Source organism: Brassica napus, chromosome A3 (assembly GCF_020379485.1).
Source record: "Brassica napus cultivar Da-Ae chromosome A3, Da-Ae, whole genome shotgun sequence".
In the NCBI taxonomy this organism is placed as follows: Eukaryota; Viridiplantae; Streptophyta; class Magnoliopsida; order Brassicales; family Brassicaceae; genus Brassica; species Brassica napus.
This window is the reverse complement of record NC_063436.1, coordinates 9,345,578-9,370,629: the sequence shown is the minus strand read 5'-3', so window position 1 is coordinate 9,370,629 and position 25,052 is coordinate 9,345,578. Positions and strand designations below refer to the sequence as shown.

Sequence of the window (25,052 nt, the reverse complement as noted above, 5' to 3'; positions counted from 1 at the left end):
GATAATTCAGTAAAGTGGGTCCTGATTATTTCTAATATAATTGATCAACGTAACTGCTTCCTACGTCCCTTTTAGTTAATTTTAGATTCAGTTACTCAATTATCTACATAATTATGAATATATCAACTGATGCAGTTATATTTGATGCAGTTATATAAAAATCAATTTTTTTTAAAAATTGGACTCAACTAATATCAATGGGGCATGTTCCTGTTTTAATAGTATTGATATATGACTCAAAAATCAAAATTAAGGTAACGTTCATGCCACATATAATCTTTTTAGTGGTTTAGAGGTTAAAAACAAAATAAAAATAAATGTGTAACTGACTGTTAATATTTTAATATTATAAAGAGACCTACTCAGTTGTAACCGCTGCTGATGCTCTAAAATAATAAAACTAGCATAAATTAATGTTGTTGACTCAAATTGGTTTATATACGACGATCACTATCACTGGAAAAATTGAACTAAAATAACAATGGCTTTACATCTGCTCCTCGTTCTATTTTCTTATATGCTTTTAACGCAAGTGGTTGAAGGAAACACTGATGTGAGATTCTACGATTCCTACTGTGTTTTTAAATTCTTAAGATTTGATATTTTCAATTTTCATGTAGAATTCGTTTTCTAATCAATTTTACAGGATTTTGACTGTGTTGATATATACAAACAACCAGCTTTCCAAAATCCACTGCTGAAGCACCACAAGATTCAAGTATGGTGGTGATCTTGGTTCAATTAAACATGAAATAATCTTGTAAGAGCATAATCATCTAAAATAAATTCTTAATCTTGTTATTGTCCGTAAAACTACAGGAAATTTTCAATCTGGATGACAATCTTGATAGAAAAAATGAATATAAAGTGAATGATCAACGTTGTCCAAAAGGAACAGTGCCAATATTAAAACAAAGAAATGGAACTGAGAGCGTTCATCTTGATACAGTCGAGTATCCGGGCCAACATGTAAAATTTCTTCTTTTTCATTATTTTTTAGTAATATATCCATTTGTTGCAGTACAAAAAGATTAAACTATATAAATATATGATCACCAACTCAACTATCCAGTTTTCTGGACCGATAAAATATGACTTTCCCTTTTATAGATAGTCACGTTGTTGCCTTCTTACTAGCCTTGTTGATTAAGATACAAATAGTCAATTTTTATATTCTTGTGAGTACAGTTTGCAACAATAGAGACCGTTTTGGATGGGAGCATCTATCGAGGAGCTGAAGCTAGGATAAGTCTTCACAGCTTAACTGTGCAGAATAACCAGTACAGTAAAAGTCAAATTTGGTTAGAGAATGGACCCCGTAATGAACTCAATAGCATTCAAGTTGGTTGGGCAGTAAGTCACTATCAAACTCTGGTTGACTCGTTACCCAGTTTAAAATATTAACTAATTTTTTAAAATATATATTAACTTTATAAACTTTTTTTTTACCACTGAAATATGTGTAATTAGCATTTTAAAACATATGTGTTATTATTAGATGAGAACTCTTATTAGATTCAGTACGAATATTTAATGAAATATTCATTTTTTAAACTGTAAAATATTGATTTTAAATTATTATTGCTGTAAATGTTTCTCCTCGTTTAATTCTTACAGATATATTAAACAAAAGTAAACTTTATTATAAATTAAATTTACAGTATAAAATTTACAGTTATCCAACCAATTATCCATATTAATACATATTTTTGGGTATAATATGTTTCATCATGTATTTTTATAATTATATTTAGGCGCATCCAAGATTGTACGGTGACACTCGCACGAGATTTACTATATATTGGACCGTAAGTAAATTAACTATTACGTTTCTTTATACATTGCAAACCTGTAAACAATTCGTGATTAATTAAAACAAAGCAAAACCAGTAGTCTTTCTCCTTCCATAGTATCTTGCCCTCTAATTCTTTTTAATTTATCAGGCAGATGGTTATAAGAACTCTGGGTGTTATAACATACAATGTCCTGGCTTTGTTATTGTAACTCGAATTCCTTGGATTGGAAAAGCGTTTTCTAGAACCTCTATTTACGGTGGTAACGAAACAATTTCTTTCACACCACAAGTATTCCAGGTAAAAATAATAATATTTTCTATACAATAAAGCGCTTAGACAATAGTGTTTTTTTTCTTGAACAAAATATTATAATTCATTTATGTTTTACTTCATCGTATTCTAAAATAAAAAAATTACTCTTTAAAAACTAAAAATTTAAGGTCTAAATAGATTTTTATTATTTAAATAATACATTGTAAATTTGAATATTGATTAAAAATATATCTCTTGGAAAACAAAAAGAATTTAAGTGAGCTTATACATATATATAATTAGATTTAAGTGAGCTTTTTAATAAGTTTGAAGACCAAAAATATATCTCTTGGAAAAAAAAAATCTTAATAAAGTTACAATTTTTAAAACATTTAGAATTCTGAAATATATATTTTTGGTAAAGAAAAAGTGGTTTAACCTGTTTGCCGAGAATACAAACATTATAAATAATCTCTTCCAACGAAAACTGAACCTAAGTGATGGAGTGTTTACAAGACACTCCCTTTCTACTAAACCAACATTTGGTTAAATATGTTCGGATGTGTCCTCATATTATATTTGTTTATTTTTTTAATAAAGTTTTTCTCAGTTTTTTATCTGAATTTTAGATATTTTCTTAATTACTTTTTTGTTTCAATATTTCTTAGGATGGCTTAAGCGGAAACTGGGGATTAAAAATATTCAACAATGTAATTGGTTACTGGCCCAAAGAATTATTCACACATTTAAACAACGGAGCATCTTTAATACGTTTTGGAGGAAATACATTTATGTCTCCAGATGGAATAAGTCCTCCAATGGGAAATGAGCATTTTCCGGTTATCGACTTTCAGAAGAGTTCACATTATCTGCATGTCAAAGTTAAGAACTCGAACTATCAATTAGTTGATATTGAAGACAGTAAAACAAGACGTTATTCAGATTCGTACCAGTGTTATAGATTATCGTATTGGGGTTATTCCAAGTCGAATGGAGTATCTTTCTCCTTCGGAGGTCCAGGTGGAGACTGTGGTACTTGATGTTTATGAATTTTACATATGTACTACCGACTAAAATGGTCAAATTTAAAAAGTAAATAAAATTTGACTAAACTATGTTTGTCTTATACTTTCTCACTCAAACTTCCTTTTATGGGGTTATTTTATGACATTAGATACATCATCATTTATTCTTCAACATAAAACAAACAACCACTCTACAAGTCTCTACTTATTCCACCTCAAGGTCACGGAAGTGGAGGTCTGGCCTCGTTTTGGAAACAGGAAATCCAACTTGTGGTTACATCATCTTGTAAAAACCTGATCAATGCTGAAATTACTTATGAGAACAAGAAATTTCTCCCTCTTTTGTATATGAGAGCCAGACGTCAATCTACGAAGGCAACTATGGGGAAAAATCACAGAAGAAGCTCGAGAGTCCAGAGGGTTCAGTGCTCAGAGATGACAAGAAACGGAGAGCTGGGAGTTGGCGAGGGGATATAGTCAGGTGGTAAGTAGTTACCAAATGAATCTAGTTCTTCAGATAGCCTCCAATATTTACTATACTGATTGCGCCTCTCTATATGTATATGAGGGGTAGCCCCCATGTAAATGTAAAAATAATTTGAGAATGACGCTTGGAAGATGCACAATAATACCCCACGAGATGAGTTGTTTGTGATGCGGAGCCAAACTCGAGTTCTAACGCTGTAGACATACGAGAGCCATATCTCTAGAGAGAATCAAAAGTATACATGCCCAAGTCAATCATAGAGGAAAACCCAAGAGACTCCCATAGGATTGCTTCTGTTGTTGATAAGAAGGACCCGTCAATGACCGCTTACTTACTTTACAACCATTATATTATTTATACTTGGGTTGATCCGTGCGGGATATTGAGTATTGTTGTTTCTCTTTTACTATATTTTGGAATGAAGTATTTTTTGTGGCGTGTGTTAGCGTTCAGAAGTATTGTTTCTTAAAAAAAACTATGGCTTATCACAATGTGTTAGTGTATTGAATACACTGTTAGCACTTTGTTGATGATTTTATTGTTAACAAAGAGTGTAAGTGAGCTTAAATATATTCCACACATTTAGTTTGTGTCTATGAGTTCTAAGAAGAGACCATACATTCAGTCCAGTTCCACACATTCATACCATCTCCTCAAGCTCTTACCCATATCTCAAATTTGAAGCTTCCATCCAGGATGGCCACAAGGAATGGTGGTGGTGGTGGTGGTCTCCCGGTGTCTGCTAGTGACACTCCCTTCGTCTACGGGCTCCTTTCTCATGTGGCATATATGTCTCTATCTGGGTGTGTCGATGACACTTCCTTCGCCTATGGACTCCATTCTCATGTGATATACATGTTTCTATTTGGGTGTGTCGACTGGCCTTCAATCAGTTCTTGTTTCAACCTCCCTACCAGTCGTCCTTGTAAGGTCCTTAATGCTCATCTTAGCTCTTTATTTTCCACTTATTATGCTACTGTAGAACGGTTTAGACAGCTTTTTGTATGGGTGATGTTAGATTGAGGTTCATGATCTTAGCTGGTGATATACCATTGGGCTTAGTCTCATTTGGTTCTACCTTTGCGACCTTTAGTAGCATTTATATCGCCTTGGCGCGAGCGTCTGCAGTATACAGTTCTCTTACAGGTTTCATTCTGGATGTTGTGTTGTGTTTGTGTATCTCTCTTCTTGGTGGCAGGTAGAAGAGAAGCTCATTGTCATCTTTATCCTGATGAATATGGATGTGGCGGGTTATGATTTCCCGTTTGTCCCTCGTTTGAATCATTATTCTTTTTTAATATTTCTTCCTATATGGAGTGAAGGATGAACAAGTTTCGTTGGTATTGCAAGGATCTTCCTGTGAGATATCAAACTAAGTCCCACATTGGAGAATTAGATAACGAGTGTCTAATATATAAAAGAGACGTCCAACTCTAATTAGTACGAGGCCTTTTGGGATGGAGCCCAAAAGTAAATCCATGCGGGCTAGCCTCTAAGGCCGAAAGTGGACAATATCGTACTAATCAGATAATATAGAGTTGGACATGAGTTTTTACAATCCCAACAGTTGGTATCAGAGCCAAGTTGACGATAAATCTGCAATAAAACCAAAATATCCTTCAAGTACGTAGGAACGGGATCAAATTAGGATTGAGAGGTATGTGGCAGAGATCAAGTCCGAAGATCCTGAAAGTCAGCTATGGGACACGAGATGAATATGATCCTTAGTTTGAGGGGGGGGGGGAATGTGAGATGTCAAACTAAGTCTCACACTAGAGAATTAGATAAGGAGTGTCTAATATATAAAAGAGATGTTCAACTCTAATTAGTACGAGGCCTTTTGGGATGGAGTCCAAAAGTAAATTCATGCGGGCCAGCCTCTAATCCCAAAGTGGACCATATCGTACTAATCGGATAATATAGAGTTGGACATGAGGTTTTATAACAATCCCAACACTTCCTCCCATCAAATGCTCTTCTCTGCGTATGGTGCAATATGTGTGATTCTACAGGTTACACTATAGATGCGGTCTTTGAAGAAGCTTATGATGTTGTTGTGATATGGTTTTTTATGGCTTTTTCTTGTGATTTGTATTGCCATTCTATTTCTTATGTTGTTGTTTGTTTGGCTGTCAATAGTCTCTTTATATCCTCCTTTATTGAAGTGTAAAGATATTTAAGATTAATGCAAGTTTGATTTGATAAAAAAAAAAGGTTTTGCATGGACAACTCATGCTTATTGGTTAGAGACAGAACAATATGTTTATATAATCTCCACATTATATTATTTTATATAATGTTAATACTACTTTAAATGTAAGCAAAACTTTATTTGTATTTGTTAGAAAGCAAAGCAATAAGTACTTGAATGACTTGGGAAGAAAATAACCTTACTTCAAACTTAAACATAAATTATAAGATTGTCTGGAAAAACATAGCAAAATATTTGAAGGGAAAAAGACAATGATGCGGATGCAGTATTTAAGAAGATATGAGCTGCAGGCCTTCTTGGTCAACTTGGTAGATGCTGGGGCCAGATTTTGTTATGAGACCACTTGGTTGTTTCACGTTCCTAGCTGTACGATACAATCTCTACGACTTGATTTATATATATCTAAAATATTAATAAAAATAGTTAATAACCTTTTATACTTCTTTTACCTCACATTCTTTCAAAAGTTAGATGTATGTTTGCTAAAACAACCGAAAAATATGATGCCTGCTTCAGTTCATGGCACTTCCTACACTAATTTTAGTTCCTTGAAACCTCCTTCTACACTAATGTTTTTCACTTGCTACACCATTTTTTATATTTCTAATCATTTCCTAATTGATGGCTTAAAATGTTTTGTTTCCAAAATACATGTAAAACTGAATGGAAACAATTATTACTTTCATAACTATATTCTTCGTATTATTCCATGATATAGCTACCGATTATTTTGATTATACAAAATGACTTTAACGATGTTTGATTTTTAATAATGGGCTTTAAGTGAATTTCTTTGTATAGGTTTCACTTGATCTTCAGCCCATTTTGTATACCAAAGGAAAAAAACCTACAAAACACATGACGTTTTATAATCTTATTTAGGGTTTCATCTTCAATCGCCGTTATGTTCTATCATTAACGAAAGATGAAGATGATCTTGTCATCTGAGACGATGGAGATCCCCGATGGTGTCGCCAAGGTGATCGAAGTTGAAAGTCCACGCAGCAAACTCACTCATGATTGCAAGCATATAAACTTCGATTTCCATCTCATCAAAGACACCGTCATCGGGAAGAGAGAGCTCAAGATCGACTCGTGGTTCGGCTGATCGGCTCTCACAAAGCCAGTTCTTTGATCTGAACTGTTTTGAGCAATGTTGAAAAATCTCATCGCTGGTGTCACTCAAGGTTTCATTTATATAAGATGAGGTTTGTGTAGGCTAATTTCCCGATCAACGCTTCGATCTCCAACCAGATGTGGGTTCGATGACTTTCTTTTTCAAGTTCAAAGTCAGTTACAATGGAGTCTCGTAGAAGATTACAATATTAGGTAGATAGAAGGGTCCACTTACCAGTTTACTACTGGCCTAAACGACATGTAATTATGATGCCCAAGAAGAAACAATTAAGAATTTGAAATCGTTAAAACGGTTTGAGTGATGCCACATGTCAGTATGTGGTAAAACTATTTGATGAGGTGTCTCTCTTAAAAGAAAAAAAACATTTTTTTATTAATATAGGTAGATAGATAAATAAATAGATTAAAAATGTAAATCAGTTATTTACATTTTTAACAAAGACAAATACTTATTCACTATAGTGTAATGGAGTTGCCGAACGAAAAAACGAACACTTTTATGATGAATGCAATTATGCAGGACTGCTTATCACTATTGCTTACATGAGCTAATATGCTAATTAATCTCTCATGTATTGTTTTTTTAAGAAAAAAATTAGAATAGACTACCATCTATAGATAATAGAGAACAGTTTTATTGTCTCCAAATGATCTCAGTAAATCACTGAGTATAATATACAATCATTAGGAGCATAGTTCCCTTCGATCATAATTTTTGGTTACTTTTGAGTATAGGTGATTAAGCTTCACATCTCTCAAATTCATCTCCTTCCACACTTTTGCAAGAAAATTTTCAGATTTAAATAAGCTGACTGATTAGCTAAATCAAATCAAGACAGCCGTAAAAAAATAATCAGTCAAGACATCAATAGAGACTTTCTACTTGTATCGCTAGTCAACCATTACTCAATTTTAATTCCCAAAAGAAAAACAATTACTCAATTCTAAGCGTTGTTACACAGCACAATAAATTATACATGTTACAATAAATTATACATGTAAAATCACAAACATTAGCAGAATGATAAAAAAAAATTCTAAAAACTAATTAAGTAATGTAGATGTTAAGTTGAAAACAAATAATTTGAAGAAAGAAAGAAAGTCTGTGTATCAAATGTGTTGAGTTGATTTCAAGTCAAAAGGTTTTAAACATTTTGTTTACGTAAAACATTTTGGAATATTGATTACAAATTTTAAGGGACCGGGTTTTGTTATGTCTCGGAATATTCCTGTTTTGAGGGAAAAATTTATGTTTGTGCATGGGGAAAGTGAATGTAATGTTTGCTTTAGAATAATTAGCATCCAATGTCATATTGTCATATACGATATGTGGAGCATGCATTCCACTTGGATTGTTTACGTAGTTGGAATGCAAGGAATGCAAACAGTTGTCCAATGTGTCGTAGTAATTTAGTTTAATTTTCTGTAAACAAACCAATGTCTTGTATGTATTTTTGAATAAATGAATACATATTTTTGCGTATATATTTTAGCCAAAAATTCTGAAAAAAGAACTACATGACTAAGTAATGTATTAAGTTGAAAACAAATAATTTGAGGAAAGAAAGTCTGTGTATCAAATGTGTTGAGTTGATTTCAAGTCAAAAGGTTTTAAACATTTTGTGGGAAATTTCATGTTTGTGCATGGGGAAAGTGAATGTAATGTCTGCTTTAGAATAATTAGCATCCAATGTCATATACGATATGTGGGGGCATGCATTCCACTTAGATTGTTTTCTTATATTTTGCTAATGTTTACTCATATTTTGCTTATATTTTGCTAATGTTTACTAATATTTTGCTTATGTTTTGTTATGAACAACAACAATGTTTGAACAACCCAATTTTCTAGTTGTTTGAAAGTCCATTGTACATTTTTCATACTTTAAACAAAGGTATAAAAATATGGAATTGTTGTTTCAACTTTCAAAATACAAAGAAACGACTACTTACATATTTCTAGGGCTTATTTAATGTCCAATTTGTGTGCTCAAAACAGGAAGGTTCTTACATGGGTTTTATGTGTACAATTTCTATGGTGATGATTGATTACTGACTTCTATGTTTATTGTTTTGCAAGGGAAAAAATCTCAGTTGTCTGAGAATCAATATAACGATCATGAGAAGAATGAAGTTACATACACAATAACACATTAAAAATATGAAAGAAGGAAAAGAAGAAGCAACACGAAGTGAGATATCTAAAAACAAAACATGGCATAACAATCTTTTTCGTGTTCTGTTTTGTGCAGAACACACTCTGCACTAATCATATATTAACCTTATCCAGTCATCAAACCAGAATCAATCCCAAAACCCAAAGTATGAAGTTATATTTACATTCTATGTCGCTGCTCCTTTTGGTTTGCTCCCAGCTCTTTCTATCAAAACTTATTGATCACAAAAGAACCAGGCTTAGTTTCCCATGGGAATGTTCCGTAATGGATATGAAATGGCATAGCCATACAAGTATATGTGGTTTTAGATGAAAGAAGCTCTCGCCATAGTTTAGGATATATATAAGTTGGCAGATGGGTTTGCCTATGCCTGTGGTTCACGTACTTTGTGATAGAGGTTGATGGTATCTTTGTGGCATGGATCAATACTCAAAGCTGCTTCACAGTCTCTGATAGCGTCTGTAGTTTCACGCATCGAAGCGAAGAATGCTGCTCGGAGATGTAAAAGCTGGAGGTCAGGTTTAAATGCTATGGCTTTGGACAACTCTTCAATGGCTTCAATTTCTTTATGGTCGTCCATAAGAACTATGAACAAAATATCATGAGGATTAGTTTTCAAGAAAAAACAGTAATAAGAAACAAGAAATGGCTGTGAAACTTAGCACACCTGCGGCTCTGTATCTGTATGGGTAAGTTCTCAGAGGATCTAGCTGTGTCGCCATCACTAGGTCTCTCTGTGCCACCTCTCGGTCACAATACTCTGAACGCTTCTCAAAGGCCGATGCATTGTTCTGAGCTTTCTCTATCAACTTTGTCATCTCATTATACGCATCTTTCCTTTGGCTTTTCAGATGGTAAACACGAGCCAGGCCTTGGTGAGCTCGTGTGTGCTTGATGGTTAGTGCGTTCTTGTAGCAATCAGCTGCAAGATCCAGCTTACCACAGTCAACGTATACACTTCCCAAGTTGTTCAAAGCCTGCAAGTACAACAGAAACTCTTCATGAAATTGCAGTCAGAGGATGATAAATAGAATGGGGAACAGTTTCTTCTCATACTTGTCCCTTACGAAGACCATCTGATGGACATCTAAGTGCTTCTTCAAGGAGCTGGATGACATACTTTGAGGACTCAGGGTCAAGTGTGGAGTCTGCAAGAGCATAAGCTTTAAGGAAATAAGCTTCGAAAGATCTTTGTATAGAAACAGATTCCTCAGCCTTGGCCAGAGCTTCCTCACGGTGGCCTGTGTCATACAGTATCCATCCTTCATACACAAGTCTCTCATGCTCCGACTTTGAATGGTTTCTAGCCAGCCTAAGGCTACGCATTGCTGCCTTTTGACAATTTAGCCTGAAATATCACATAATTAGAGGAAACCAAACACATCATTTATAGTCTTACTGAAACATACTCCCTCTGTTCCACACAAGTTGATTGTTTTTCATTTGTTAACACATAACAAAAACGCATTAAATTTATAATATAAATGTAGTATTTTCTGTAATTTTCGGTTCTCAATAAAGTTAAACAATACTAATTCAATAAAAACTATTAATTTGTTTAAAATTTAAATAAAATAAAAAATTTTAAAAACATAAAAATTTATCTTTGTGAAACAATTTTTTTCAAAAATATTTATTGTTGTGGAACGAAGATAGTATGTTATGTTCTACCTTAAGAGAAGAAGAGACTGTCTGAAACGCAAAAGGCTTTTCCCTGGATCATTAGCCAGCATATGATGAACAACAGCTAGAGATCCAATATCATCAACAGAAGACCAACGATCATATAACTGCATCCAGCAATCAGCCTGGTTCCGTCGCTGAACCAGCGACCGGAGGAGTTCCACCATATGATCCCCATGAATTTTCTTGTTAAACATCAAGAAGTTAGGCTCCAATGTCAAAAGCGCTCTTATATCTTTCAAAGCACCCTCAAAGTTCTTCATAGCTATAGAAATCCACGCCCGCATCTCTAAACAGTCAGGAGAGACTTTAAACCTCAGAATCTTGTTCAGTTCCGCGACCGCAGCACCAAACTGACTCTCCTCGACCAATGACACTGCCCTGAACTTGTAAGGGAAAGTCAGAGTTGGGTCCAAATCCGTGGCAATGTCTATATCAAGCACCTTCTCTTCACCGATTCGATACAAAGACCTCTCTTGGTACATCCATCCAGTAGCTGAGCAACCCGATATCAACGAGTTCATGGTCTTATAAGCCGAGTATCGATGGCCAAGCTTAAACTTAGACCTGGCTACACCGACAAGGGAGTAAACATGACCTGCTTTGGCAGCTGAGTTAAACCATCTCTGAGCATCTTTATATTCTTTCCTCTCAAGCATCACAACACCTAACTGGTGACAAGCGAGCTGTCTCTGCCAAGTCTCCACCGCATGTTCAACCAAACATTCTAACACCATTACCGTTGTGTTTGAATTCATATCGTCTTCCATAGCAATCTGGCTTAAGAAAAGGTACAACGTAAAGGAAGCATGCCCAACCAAGGCCAGCCTTTCCCGTCCCTCAACGCTACAGAGAATCTTTACAACGTTCGGATTACGCATCGAGTTAGGCAACTCTCTTAGAAAAACCTGAAGACAAGCAGCCACAAGAAGGTACGCAGCCTCCTCCAAACCGTACTCAATCAACAACACCGCGTCATCGAAATTACTAACAAGACGAGCCAAAAACACGTCACAAGCTGCTTTCAACTCGTCGCAGCAGAACTGGTTCGCTAATGTGAGTAGCTCCAAGACAACATTGGGAGGAAACATCTCAACTTTTCGAACCCTACTAAACATCTCAACAGCTCTCATCCCTTCCACAGAGATTCCGTTCCGCGTGAAGTTGATAGTGTTTCGCTTCGTCTCTCTAAAGCCACCGTATAACATAGCCTTAAAAGGTATTGACAAAGACGCTATCTTGCACCTCACGCAAGGAACTTCCTCATCGCCTATACAGAAGGACATGTCGTAATCTACCTCTGACGTCGAACACTCTTCAACATCAACGTCAGCGTTGTACCCAGAACAAATACATGGATCGTACACCCGTTCCGGGTCGTACCCGGAAACGAGACTCGCTTTAGGGCATTCGAGGTTTCTTCCGCAGCAATCCATCGATGTTGTCCCGATCAGCTCATCTTCTCTCCTCTCGTAACGTAGCCAAGAAGCTAACACAACTTTGGTATGAACGTTAACGGCGTGCTGCCTAGCTGACCGGAGACTCCGCCGGAAAAGTTTCGGATCCGATAAGCCCTTGAAGATTGCGCATTGCTCTAAAAAGGCCTCGGCTTTCTCGAACTGCGAGGAGTTCTCGATGCGGCGGTAGACTTCGGCTAGCTTGTCGATCAAGTCTACGAATTTGAGAGAAGGGTCGATCTGCGGTTCGAGGAGGTCCGTGTTGGGGAGTCCGTATGGGAGGAGGGAGTTTTTCGAAACGGCGGCGTTTTGATTTGGAGGTGGATGAGTCCGGGTGGATTTGGAACGGAACGAGTTGACTCGGAGGTGATCATGGAGATGCTGAAAGAGCTTTTCGCCGGCTCTTTCGGTGGTAGAGGGAGGAGGTGGCGGCGGAGGAGGGTTGAGAGCCGTGGCTTTGCATCCTTCGATGAATTTCAACGTTCGCATTGTTGTGAATAGATTAGGATGCATCTTGTTCAATCAATCAATTTAAAATAATGAGAACTTATTAAGGAAAGTTTCTAAATTTGGATGATGTTTGAATTTTGGTCTTCGAAAGATGAAAACTTTCGTCGTATGGGTTAATCGGGAAATTAGAGATGACGCTGGGATTATCCACCGGAGATCTCTGAAACGGAGACCACCGAGAGAAATCTCTTCGTCTCTCTCTCTCCTTCCCTTAATTTTGATTCTTGTTCTGAAGAAAACGTGTTTTCGCAGTGTAGTTTTCGTCAAATCCAATCTTCTTCTCTCATTATGTCCGTAAAAGTAGCGAGAAGGGAATTGGCGAATGACCTTTTTCTCTCTCGAGCTTTTGGTTTCTTGTCTCTCTTTCTCTCTCTCTCTCAAAACGCAGTGTTATTATTACAGAATGTGTTATGTCATTTTGGTCTCTTTTTGTTTGGGGAGTTGTCTTTTATTTTCCTTTTTTGTGATACTGATTGGTTTATATATGGAAATAAAACGTGGGTGCAGAATCTTGATGGAACATGGAAGCTCTCATGGAATATCAATTGATTGAGCTTCAACAGAGCCAAAGAAGCAGTGTTGTTTATATAGCAACTGAAGAAAGCTTAAACAAGATGAAGACACATTTGTTTAGAAACAAATGGATTAGGCCTCTCAAGTTTCAGAGGAAAATTAGAAGAAATTGTTTTCTACCTTTTACATGTAACCTTCTCTAACCGACTAGGAGAAACGGAGATGTACAATTATTATACACATTGCTCCCGAATCACATTTACCATTCACTGGAGATATTTTTTTGAATGAATGGTTCAAAAGAAGAAATAAACTGTTTTGTATAACAAAGTTATTTGATGTGATCTCTAATTTCAGAGATCTCAGTATAACAAAGTTATTTGCTCTAATGATGACTTACATGTTGATTAAAGGGGAAAAACATGTAACAAGAGAAAAGATACGGAGAAGACCAAATAAATGGATGGTTAATGAAAAATAAGCAAGAAAATATATCGCATTGAATAGTCTATTTGTTTCATCGTAATTATCATTCAAGATTTGGATACACATATAAAAAAATATATTTAATTTTATGTATTTATAAAATAATAATATCATTACCAATATACTTAACTACATTTCAACCAATAAAAATATATTGGAATATAAAATCAATAAATTTTGTACTAAAATTATAAAACAACAACGATCTATACTATTATTTGCGAAGTAAATTTTTGCAATGGAACTCTCACATTGAAAGTTATAGTGGTTAATATCGTTTATACCCTTAATGAATAAAATATATAAATAAATTAAAAAATAAAAACAAAATTTAATTGATTTTGATTAGATAATTGATTAATATTAAGAATAGTAAGAATTATCCACAATTTGAAAATATAATTTAAAAAAAAAAAGATAACTTCTGTATATATTGTATTGTTATCTGAAAAAGTCTTTAAGTAAAAAGTTAAAAAAATAAATTCTATAACTAAATATTAACTACATAAAATTATTAATTATATAATTAAAAATAGAATATTGGATTATCTAAAATCTAAAAATATAATTAAAAAGATAATTTCTATATATATATTGTATTGTTATCTGAAAAAGTATTTTAGTAAAACATTAAAAGTTAAAAACATAAATTATATGATTAAATATCAATCAAACAATTTTTTTAAATATAATTAAAAACTATTATTTGCGAAGTAAATTTTCACAATGGAGCTCTCACGTTGAAAGTTAGAGTGATTAATATCGTTTAACTCTTAATGAATAAAATGTATAAATAAATTAAAAATAAAAACTAAATTTTAATTGATTTTGATTAGATAATTGATTAATATAAAGAATAATAAGAATTATCCAAAATTTGAAAATATAATTTAAAAAATAGATAACTTCTGTATACATTGTATTGTTATCTGAAAAAGTCTTTAAGTCGAAAATTAAAAACATAAATTCTATAACTAAATATTAATTAAATAAAATTATTAACTATATAATTAAAAACCGCGTTAAAAAGTTTAACATTTTCAAAAAAACACATATTGTTTTAAGAACATTGAAAACCGTGTTAAAAAGTTTAACATTTTCAAAAAAACACATATTGTTTTAAGAACATTGAAAACCGTGTTAAAAAGTTTAATATTTTTAAAAAAATTATGAATCAATAATATTAATATAAAATTTTATCCAAAAAATTCAACAATAAATGTATAAACAAAAAGACAAACAAACCCTATAATCCTAAGTATTATTTTAAACCAAACCTAAATCCAACCTAAACCAAACGTTAAACCTTTCTACCTACCTAAACCCTAAATCCTACCTAACCCTAAACCCTACCTAAACCTAGAACTTAACCCTATCTAACCCTAAACCCTACATAAACCTAACCCTAAACCCTAAACCCTTCCTACTACCTAAACACTAAACCTATCTAACCGTAAACCTACCTAACCCTAAACGTAAACACTACCTGACCTTAAATCCTATTTAACCTTAAATCCTACCTAACCTTAAACCCTACATAACCCTAAAACCGTACCTAAAACCTAGGGTTTAGGGCTAGAAAGGGTTTAGTGTTAGAAAGGTTTTTGGTTAGGTAGGGTTTAGGGTTATGTAGGGTTTGGTTAGGTAGGGTTTAGGGTTAGGTAGGGTTTAGGGTTAGTAGGGTTTAGGGTTAGGTAGGATTTAGGGTTAGGGTTAGGTAGGGTTAAGGGTTACCCTAAACCCTACTAACCTTAAACCCTACTAACCCTAAACCATTTCTAATCCTAAATCCTACCTAACCCTAAACCCTACCTTCCTACATACCCTAAACCCTACCTAACCCTAAACCCTGCCGAACCCTAACCCCTACCTAACCCTAAACTTTTTCTAACCCTAAACCCTACCTAACCCTAAACCCTAAACCCTACCTAACCCTAAACCCTTTCTAACTCTAAACCCTTTTTAAACCCTAAACCCTACCTAATTCTAAACCCTACATAACCCTAAACCCTACTAACCCTAAAACCTACCTAACCTAAACCCTACCTAACTCTAAAACCTTTCTAACCCTAAACCCTAACTAACTCTAACCCTAAACCCTACCTAACCCTACTAACCCTAAACCCGACCTAACCCTACATAACCCTAAACTCTACTAACCCTTCTTAACCTAAACCCTACCTAACCTAAAACCTTTCTAACCCTAAACCCTTTCTAGCCCTAAATCCTACCTAACCCTAAACTCTACCGAACCTTAAACCCTAAACCCTTTCTAACCCTAAACCCTTTCTAACCCTAAACCCTACATAATCCTAAACCCTACCTAATTTTAAACCCTATCTAACCCTAAACTCTACCTTACCCTAAACCCTTTCTAACACTAAATCCTTTCTAGCCCTAAATCCACCCTAAACCCTTTCAAACCCTAAACCCTACCTAACCCTAAACCCTACCTAACCCTAACCCTACATAACCCTAAACCCCTCCTAAACCCTACCTAACCCTAAAACCTTTCTAACCCTAAACATTTTTAACACTAAACCCTACCTAACCATAAACCCTACCTAGCTCTAAACCCTACTAACCCTAAACCCTAATTAACCCAAAACCCTACCTAATTCTAAACCCTACCTAACCCTAAATCCTACAAACTCTAAACCCTACATACCCTAAACCCTACCTAACCCTAAACCCTTCCTAACCCTAAACCATAAAAACCCTACCTAACCATAAACCCTACCTAACCCTAAACCCTGATAACCCTAAACCCTGATAACCCTAAACTCTGTCTAAACCTAACCCTAAAACCCTACCTAAACCTAACCCTAAAACCCTACCTAAACCTAAAACTCTACCAATTCTAAACACTAAAAAATAATCTCAAAACTTAAAGCTAAAAAAACCTAAACTCTACAGCTATGTAATTTGTTATTGTGATATTCAAATAACAAATTACATAGCGGGTTTGAAATCTTACATCTATTATTTTAATTGCCAAAATATTTTGAAAGTTGTATCTTATGAATAAAAAAGGTAAATTATATTTTAATAACATTAAATTTTGTTAAAATAGAATGAAAAACTATTATCATAAATAAATAAAGAATTTTGATGAAATTTAAAAATCTTCAAATCAATAACAATTAATTAGTAATATTTAAAAAACCTATAAACTATTAGAGCAGTAGAATCTCAAAAAAAAATTAAAGTTCTCAAATATTTATTTGCCAATAACCATCCTTAAATCTTTGCTCATTCAAAAAAATAATATTTTTTACATAAATTAGAAACAAATTTTGTTTTTTGACTAGAGACCTAAGTTTAAATTATAACACTAAAATATTTTAATATTTAATTGTTTAGAATTATATATATTTATATATTCGATAGTAGACAATGCATAGATGATATCGCAAAATTTTTTTTTGGAAAACACAATATAACTAGTATAGTATAAAAAGAACTTTTCAAAAATTTAAGAAAATGTTTAAGTCCGCATCGCGGACAAAACACCTAGTTTTGAAATATACACAATGACAAGTGAAACAGAGGGAATAGCTTTTAATTAAAACCAAGACGATGTAATACAAACGACCTCAAGGAAAACGGAACTGAGATTTCGAACCCCAGTTTTTATAGGGCCTTAATAAGAAGCCCATATCCATATGAATACAGTTAAAAACTAATGATCTCATCCCAACCGATAACTCGAAATCTCCTCCGACAAAAATGGCCGCAATCAGTTTCTCCTCCGTGCACGCCTCCCCCTCTCCCCGTGTGTTTCGTCCCCAAAGTTCCCGATATACCCCTGGCCTTACTCTCTATTCACGCTTCACCCTATCCTTCTCATTCCCCTCTCTCTCCTCCACGCTCCGCGTCGACACATTCCGCTCCCGCCGTCCCTTCCTAATCGCCTCCGCCGTCAAGTCGCTGGGGGAGACGGAGCAGCTTCCGATCGCGGAGGCTGAATCGATTCCGGCCGAGTCCGGCGTCTACGCCGTCTACGATAAGAGCGACGAGCTTCAGTTCGTCGGAATATCTCGGAACATCGGAGCGAGCGTATCTACGCACGTGAAATCGGTTCCGGAGCTTTGCGGCTCCGTCAAGGTAGTAAGCTCATCTCCTCGATTGATGAATCCGAAAGTTGTATAGAGTAGCTAGAAAATGGAATCAGTGAATCTCGATTGTTTGGAAGATAGATAGTAGTCTCTTTGTAAGTCATTACTAGAGTATCATGTTCATATGCCACGTCAGCACATATGTGTATAGGAGTATAGTACAGTAGAGCACACAATATACTTGTATAAATACTTATTGACTCCCATTTCTTTCAGTTATCCTCTTTACTGTTTATCAGCTTTCCACAGTCATATCTCAAATAGCTCTTTAGAAAATTAGTTAACATTACATATAAACATGGAAATAGAAAATGTAAGAACCTTGTGGTGTTTGTTTGCTTTGCTCTCATGACCAAACAACTTCATGTACAGTCTTTCCTCATTTTGCATGTTTTGAACGGACATGATGAGTATTGGCTAATATTGGTACTGTTGAGTCTAACTAACATTTTGTTTGTTGCGTAGGTTGGTATAGTAGAGGAACCAGACAAAGCGGTTCTAACACAAGCATGGAAATCATGGATAGAAGAACACATAAAAGTAACCGGAAAGGTCCCTCCAGGGAACAAGTCAGGGAACAACACATGGGTCAAACAGACTCCGAGAAAGAAATCAGACATCCGCCTCACTCCAGGTCGCCATGTCGAGCTCACTGTCCCCTTAGAGGAACTCATTGACCGGTTAGTGAAAGAGAACAAGGTGGTAGCTTTCATAAAAGGGTCGAGAAGCGCTCCTCAATGTGGATTCTCACAAAGAGTTGTTGGGATTCTTGAGAGCCAAGGAGTGGACTATGAAACGGTTGATGTTCTTGACGATGACTATAACCATGGGCTAAGAGAGAAGCTGAAGAGTTATAGTAATTGGCCTACGTTTCCACAGGTGTTTGTGAAAGGAGAACTGTTAGGAGGTTGTGATATATTGACCTCAATGTATGAGAATGGCGAACTTGCCAATATGTTTAAGTAGTTCCATCCCGTTTTATCTATCTGTTTCTACTGTGTAACTCCACACATTTATAATAAACTTTTGGGATCTCTTCTATATTTTCAAACTTGTTTTTTTTTTACATATTTAAAGCTTGCAGATTGTTGTACTAATCTATGCAACTTAGCACTTCTTGGATTTTACGAAACAGAAGATTATCCGTTTAAGTATTTAAATTAATTAAATTTTTATATAAGATTTATAAATCCAAATAAATTTAGTACGTATTATAGTATAGTTTTATTATATGTTTTTAAAATCAAGCTAATGATAAACTTACATTTGTGAAGTGACTATCTTATATGATTCTACAAGTTTTTCTCTTAAGATACTATCTCTTTTATTTCTTCAGTTTTTATTTTCTAATTCTTTTTTATCAACAAGATATTCATATCTATCCAGCGGTGGAAGTACTTTTAATAGCTGTCAAGACTTATAATGAGTTTGACGTGATTTCAGGAGAATTTGGAGTGATTTAACTTTGATGAGTTTGTAGATGATTGCAGGGAAATTAGAGAATTTGGTATGATTTTTGTTAAAACATTCTAAGATTTCATCTAAAACAATGATATTTGAATTTTTATTTTTATAACTAAAGAACTCTTCTCGAACACTCTAGAAACACTTAAAGTAGTCTAAAGTCTCCAACTTAAATTTTGTTCAATAACTGTTAATTTCAGAATGTTTTATGAAATGATAAATTCAATAACACTAGATTTTAAAGTATTCTTTTAAATCCACGTTTAAATAACAGTAAATTTATCATTTTAAACTTTTAGTTGAATACACCCCCTTAAGATAGATGCATGATCTTTCTTAGATTTTATGAATCTGCAATACCTATGCAAATTACATATTTAACACATGCTAGATAACAGAATAAATTCAAACAAATAAAGTATATTTTTATAGAAGTTTTTAGTTTGATTCTTTTTTTTTCTTTTGACTAGTAAAGCAAAAGGGTAGGGAAACAAACAATTATCCCACTTTGAAATGGAATTAACGGCCGATTTTCAAGTCTCAAGGAGACAAACAAGTCAACGTTGTAGCATTTGCTTTGCCAACAAAAAGGTCAATGTCGGTGACAGTATATATGTCTTGTTGTCCCTTTCAACCGAAACGCTCTAATTCATGTACCCAAAGGCCAAAGCTAAGCACGTGAATCATCTTTTTCTTACTGTTATACCGCTTGATTTGCTTAGAATGTTAGATATTCTTATGGGCCACGAAGATAAAATTGCGAGTACTAATTAGTTACCATATTAATATATCAAAATACACCAAGGAAAAAAACGTTTCCTGAACATTTTGAATCCAGACGTGGGATAAAGATAACTATGTCTGCCACTTTGTCTGTCCAATTCTTTTCAGCAAATTCAATATCTTAAAGCTTCTTTTAATCATCTATCAATTCCAAAATGTAAAGATACTCTGTTTCTAGGAGATGAATGAACAAATGGTATTTAAAAAAAAAATCCAAATTAAATGTAATTCACTTCTTAAAAATGTTGAATGACTAAGAAACTAGTGAAATGTATTCAATTCAACTTTTAAAATATCATGAACAATAGAAGTCGGTGTTGCTAGTTCAACAGACGTAATATCTGGAGATTCCGGGCCAAAAACCCTTAATCCCCCAGGCCGGGACCTGGCCGGCGCTGATATCATTTTGGCGTAAAACATCCCTTCCATGGTAGATTGAATCCAGAAGTACAATAGCACCAATGCCTACGCTTAAACTAACTGGACTGCTGCATCTGTGGTAATTTATCATTGTGTTCTCGTTGTCTTTGGTGCTTTGCTCCTAGTTCCCTTGTTTTATATCTCTTCGGTTTCCAACTGTAGGTCTGTCCAGCAGCTTTTTCTGAGCTCTGCAGTGCCGCGTTTGCTCTTCTTTATGTGCTTTTCGTGGTTTAAGTGTCCTTGGATTATAGAAGCATATTATTTGATTATCTCATGTGTTTAAGTCGCATCATGTTGATATGTAATTTCTTTTAGTTTTGGTGTTGAGATTTATTATATCTATGTCCAACTATATAATGTTTGATTAGTACGATATATTGTCCACTTTATGCTTTAGGCAAGTCCGCATGGTTTTATTTTTTGTTTCTTTTCCAAAAGTTCTCGTACTAATTAGAGTTGAACATCTCTTTATATATTAGATATTTCTTCGTCTAATTTCCAATGTGAGACTTTGTTTGATATCTTACATTTGGAGGATGGTTTTATGTCGGCTTTTGGTTCCCTTAATTGTTGAAGTTTTGATTTTTGTAAAACTTTTAAATTTAGTTCTTCGGATAATCCAGTTTTGGTGTTCCGTTGTAGTTTTTCATAATTAATATAAATATTTTAAAGTGAAAAAGAACTTCTAATCAAAAACCATGATAATATTTGGAGTAGAATGATTTGGAATGAGCTTTCTATTAATTCCAAAATATTATTTACTGTTTAACGTGAATGAGATAGAATAGTTATTTCATCAATTCTACAGATAAATAGAGAAAATACAAAGATAATTATTTCACAACAAACTTGATAAAAGAATGAATGGAAAGATAATAATATGGCCCAATAGATTAACCAAAATCAAAACAAGAAGAAAATAATATATATATGGGGGTTAATATATTCCTATAGCCCCACGAGAAAACTCGATATACGAGTATTCAGTTTTTCGATATACTTTAACTATCTTATATATTAAAACAGAAGTCATGACTTTTTTTTTCATGTGTGATTTTTTTAGTTTGGACCATTCCTAAAAAATATCATATTTTACCTAAGTTCATTATTATATTTTTTAATATCTTTATCTTTTATTTGAAATACAAATGAATATATTTAAAATGTTCTAACAAAATCTTTTTAAAATCTTCTTAGAATCTTTTTAAATTTACTTTAAAAAATTAGTTAGTTTTAATTTTAATTATCATAAAATATAATTAGAAATTAAAATTGAATATAGTTTTGGTTTATAAACGAAAATTTAAATAAAATAAAATTAATTAATTTCAAAAATACATTTACTAATAATTTTTAAAGATTTTGTTAGAAATAAATATTTATTTCTATTTTAATTTTTTCAAAAAAATTTCAAAATTTTTTTCTAATAAAATAAAAATCATGATTTTTTGATGAGTGATATTTTATTTGGACCATCATTTAAATTTTCTATTAAATGTGTATCACTAATGCTAATATATATAATATTTTTAATTACTTTAATCATAATATCTTTTATATCTTTTAATTTTTTAAAAAAAATTAAAATTATAACAAATCTCTTGAAAAAGATTATAATAAGATCTTAATTTTCATAAATTGAATATAAATATTTTCAACTAATTTTGTAATTAGTAATTAAATGTTACTATAAGAATAAAATTATATCATATTTGTTAATTTTATAATAATATCTATCATTTTAAAATAAAAACGTTATATTGAACAAAATATGACAAAATTATTTTAAATTGATAAGTTAACATATTTTATTTTTTTAAATATAAAATATTTATGCTAAAAATATAATATGTTGGTACAACGGGTTAATAGTAGTAAACTATATGATACATGTATAAAAATTTAACTGATCTTAAAATTTTTAATGTATAGTAATTTATTATATAAAATTAATAAACATTAAAAATTACTAAAAAAAATTAGCGATTTGAATTATGGATCATGATTATAATAAATTAAATACAAAATTGTTTTCATATATGTTGTTTCATGCATTAAAAATTTTAGTTTAGTAATCAAACGCTAATTCAATAGGATAAATATATAATAAGCAACATATATATGTGATGATTTTAATTTACAGCATAAAAACTATAAAATTATTATATTTGGCATAATTATGCAACCATTTAAATATGTGAGTAACATTAAAAATACATAATAATTATGTAAAACATATATCTATATATATATGTGAAAATATATACCCGCACGGTTGTGCGGATGGAAATCTAGTTAAATAATTAAACCTACAACCCCATAACATGCATAGAAAGAACAAGTTAACTTACGTTAAAATATTAGACTTAGATAGAATTAACCATCTCTAGTAAGCTTAGCAAGCAATGCACTGATAAGTGAATCCCTCTTCTCAGCCCTCATCTCCTCCCTCGACCGTCTTTGGTCCTCTCTATCCCGCCACATCCGCTCCATCTTCACTCTCTCCTTCTCAATCTCCTCCATCTTCCCTCTCCACTCTTCTTCTCTCTCTGCTCTCTCCTTCTCCCTTGCCTCCCAGCGTTCTATCCACTCGTTCTCCATTCTCATATGATGTCTCATAAACTCATCTAAAACTTCCCTTACACTATTACTGGCATTACTATTACTAATACCGCCTTTTCGCTTCTTCCCTATGTTCTTTTTGGGGTTTAGGATTTTCGGGTCATTGCTGATATCTACTAGCTCTTCATTCACGTTCTCTTCCTCTTCATCTGAAGAGAACTGCTCTGAGTGACTTCTTTTTCTGGTTGTCCCACTTGCTCCCCCTCCTCCTCCCTCGGATTCGACCCATATCATTCTCTGCATTCTACTTGTAAATATAATATCCATATCATCATAAAAAGGGAATTGTTGTCTTGCTGACTCTGCATCCATTGTCTCACATCCCTAGAAACACATGACCAATGAGATAACATGCATATATCAAAAAACTACTTGATCTCTATCTAGGGAGAACACTAATGTACGGTCTCTGACCCGAAAAGATTATGGACTACTAATAAGATTCGGAATTTCTTCTAACATGTATACTTATTTTGTATATTGGATAGTTTCATGCACAACCTCCAAGTATAGCACACTACAGAATTAAACAAAATAAAAGGAAAGAGAGAGAGAGAGAGAGAAGACTAATTGGGACCTTAAAACGAGTGACGAGGTTCTTCCACTTGCACTTGCACTGTTCAGGGCTACGAAGAAAGCTTTTGTCTCTCATCTTGTTAGAGACAACCTCCCAGAGAAGCTTGTTCCGTTTTGTCTCCATGAAAGTTTGATCCAGCTCTCCTCTTATTGCTATCAACTCTTTTGTCTCTTCTAAGCTCCACTGTGGAAACCTATCCCCTGCGGCCACAGTTGCGGGAGACGCTATTTCTGGTGTTTGAGATTGAGGATGAACATGGTGACTATGTTTTTTGAGGTATTGAAGGTGGTGAAGCTGATGCTGATGCCCATCCATATGAAGAAATAATTAAGAAACCAAGTAAAAGATAAACAAGAATCACCAAAGATCTCTAAAGACGAAAGCAAATGTTAGATATTTTTAGGAGCTTTCACTTTTCAAGATCGAAAATGAGAAATACAATGTGAAACGTCTAGAGAAAGATGTCTAGTTTCTTTGATCGTAATTCTTTTCTCCTGTCGCCATCTGTCTACGCGTTTACTTTTTTTTTCTCTCTCTTGGAATTTTCTAAATAATTACCTTTTCTATTTTCTTTTTGACAAAAATATTAAAGAAAAACTTTCGGTAAGTGTGTCGTATTTGATTATGTGAAACTATTATTTGGAAAAGATTAGTCTCTAATTAAGCTGTATTATCTATTTACAATTTAACTGATGCTCACGGATGTGGATATTTCTATCGTTTTCTTTTCGTAATGTAATCTAAATTCGACTGTCGACAAATAATCAATGTTTATGATATAGATTTGTTACCACTCTATTCTTGAGATTAATTGGCACATTATTGTTGTACGGATTCAGCTTTTAGGATGTGGATCTCTTGTTCTTTTATTAGATTTGCTGATTAGTCTCATTTATATATTAAAAATGCATTCGTGTTTACTTACACAGTATTATTTTAGTATAAAATCGAAAATGTTACGCTAGTTTAAATACGTTTAATATGTTGTTTTTCTTAAGAAACACTTTTTAAAAGTCAATGTAATTTGGTGTCACAGATAATCAACATAAAAAAATTAATCGGGTTAACGGATTATTTCGAACATATATCTTCACAAATCTCAATATGATATCATTTGGACTTTAGCACTTCATAACATTCTATGTCTACGATCGACTAGTAGCCAGTAAAACGAAAAAAGTTCATGCTTTGTTATAACAAAGCAAAGGAAAACGAAAAATAATATCACTCAGCTTTTAGACGTAAATGGAAATATTGTTGAGGATGAGAAAAGATTGGTAGTCATTGCTATTAGTTATTGTAAGTAAATCTTTGAGTCTTCCAATCCACAAAA

General features: G+C 33.5%; 4 protein-coding genes across 5 annotated transcripts; 2 read left to right on the top strand and 2 right to left on the bottom strand.

The window, feature by feature from the left end:
- The first annotated feature begins 413 nt into the window (after window positions 1–413).
- LOC106443615 lies at window positions 414–3,163 on the top strand. 2 transcript variants are annotated; one of them, XM_013885164.3, is made up of 7 exons: window positions 415–553; window positions 647–718; window positions 820–969; window positions 1,189–1,353; window positions 1,755–1,808; window positions 1,944–2,093; window positions 2,717–3,163. In XM_013885164.3, exons 1-7 carry the CDS (start codon window positions 482–484, stop codon window positions 3,086–3,088), a joined length of 1,035 nt encoding a protein of 344 aa, XP_013740618.1. In that variant the 5' UTR covers window positions 415–481; the 3' UTR covers window positions 3,089–3,163. The 2 variants fall into 2 exon arrangements, with proteins under 2 accessions (XP_013740619.1, XP_013740618.1); XM_013885165.3 differs by lacking the exon at window positions 1,755–1,808 and having other exon boundaries at window positions 414–553.
- Window positions 3,164–3,519: 356 nt separating this feature from the next.
- On the bottom strand, window positions 3,520–13,315 carry LOC106443618 (ethylene-overproduction protein 1-like). Its single transcript, XM_013885168.3, has 4 exons — window positions 10,758–13,315; window positions 10,143–10,434; window positions 9,754–10,063; window positions 3,520–9,671 (listed from the first exon to the last, which is right to left on the bottom strand). Exons 1-4 carry the CDS (start codon window positions 12,737–12,739, stop codon window positions 9,451–9,453), a joined length of 2,805 nt encoding a protein of 934 aa, XP_013740622.2. The 5' UTR covers window positions 12,740–13,315; the 3' UTR covers window positions 3,520–9,450.
- Window positions 13,316–17,221: 3,906 nt separating this feature from the next.
- Window positions 17,222–18,896, top strand: LOC106438158 (bifunctional monothiol glutaredoxin-S16, chloroplastic). The gene is made up of 2 exons (XM_048775714.1): window positions 17,222–17,842; window positions 18,319–18,896. Exons 1-2 carry the CDS (start codon window positions 17,465–17,467, stop codon window positions 18,817–18,819), a joined length of 879 nt encoding a protein of 292 aa, XP_048631671.1. The 5' UTR covers window positions 17,222–17,464; the 3' UTR covers window positions 18,820–18,896.
- Window positions 18,897–22,747: 3,851 nt separating this feature from the next.
- LOC106443619 (trihelix transcription factor GT-3b-like) lies at window positions 22,748–24,204 on the bottom strand. Its single transcript, XM_013885169.3, has 2 exons — window positions 23,720–24,204; window positions 22,748–23,466 (listed from the first exon to the last, which is right to left on the bottom strand). The coding sequence occupies exons 1-2, from the start codon at window positions 24,032–24,034 to the stop codon at window positions 22,897–22,899; spliced, it is 885 nt and encodes a 294-aa protein (XP_013740623.2). The 5' UTR covers window positions 24,035–24,204; the 3' UTR covers window positions 22,748–22,896.
- Window positions 24,205–25,052: the final 848 nt, after the last annotated feature.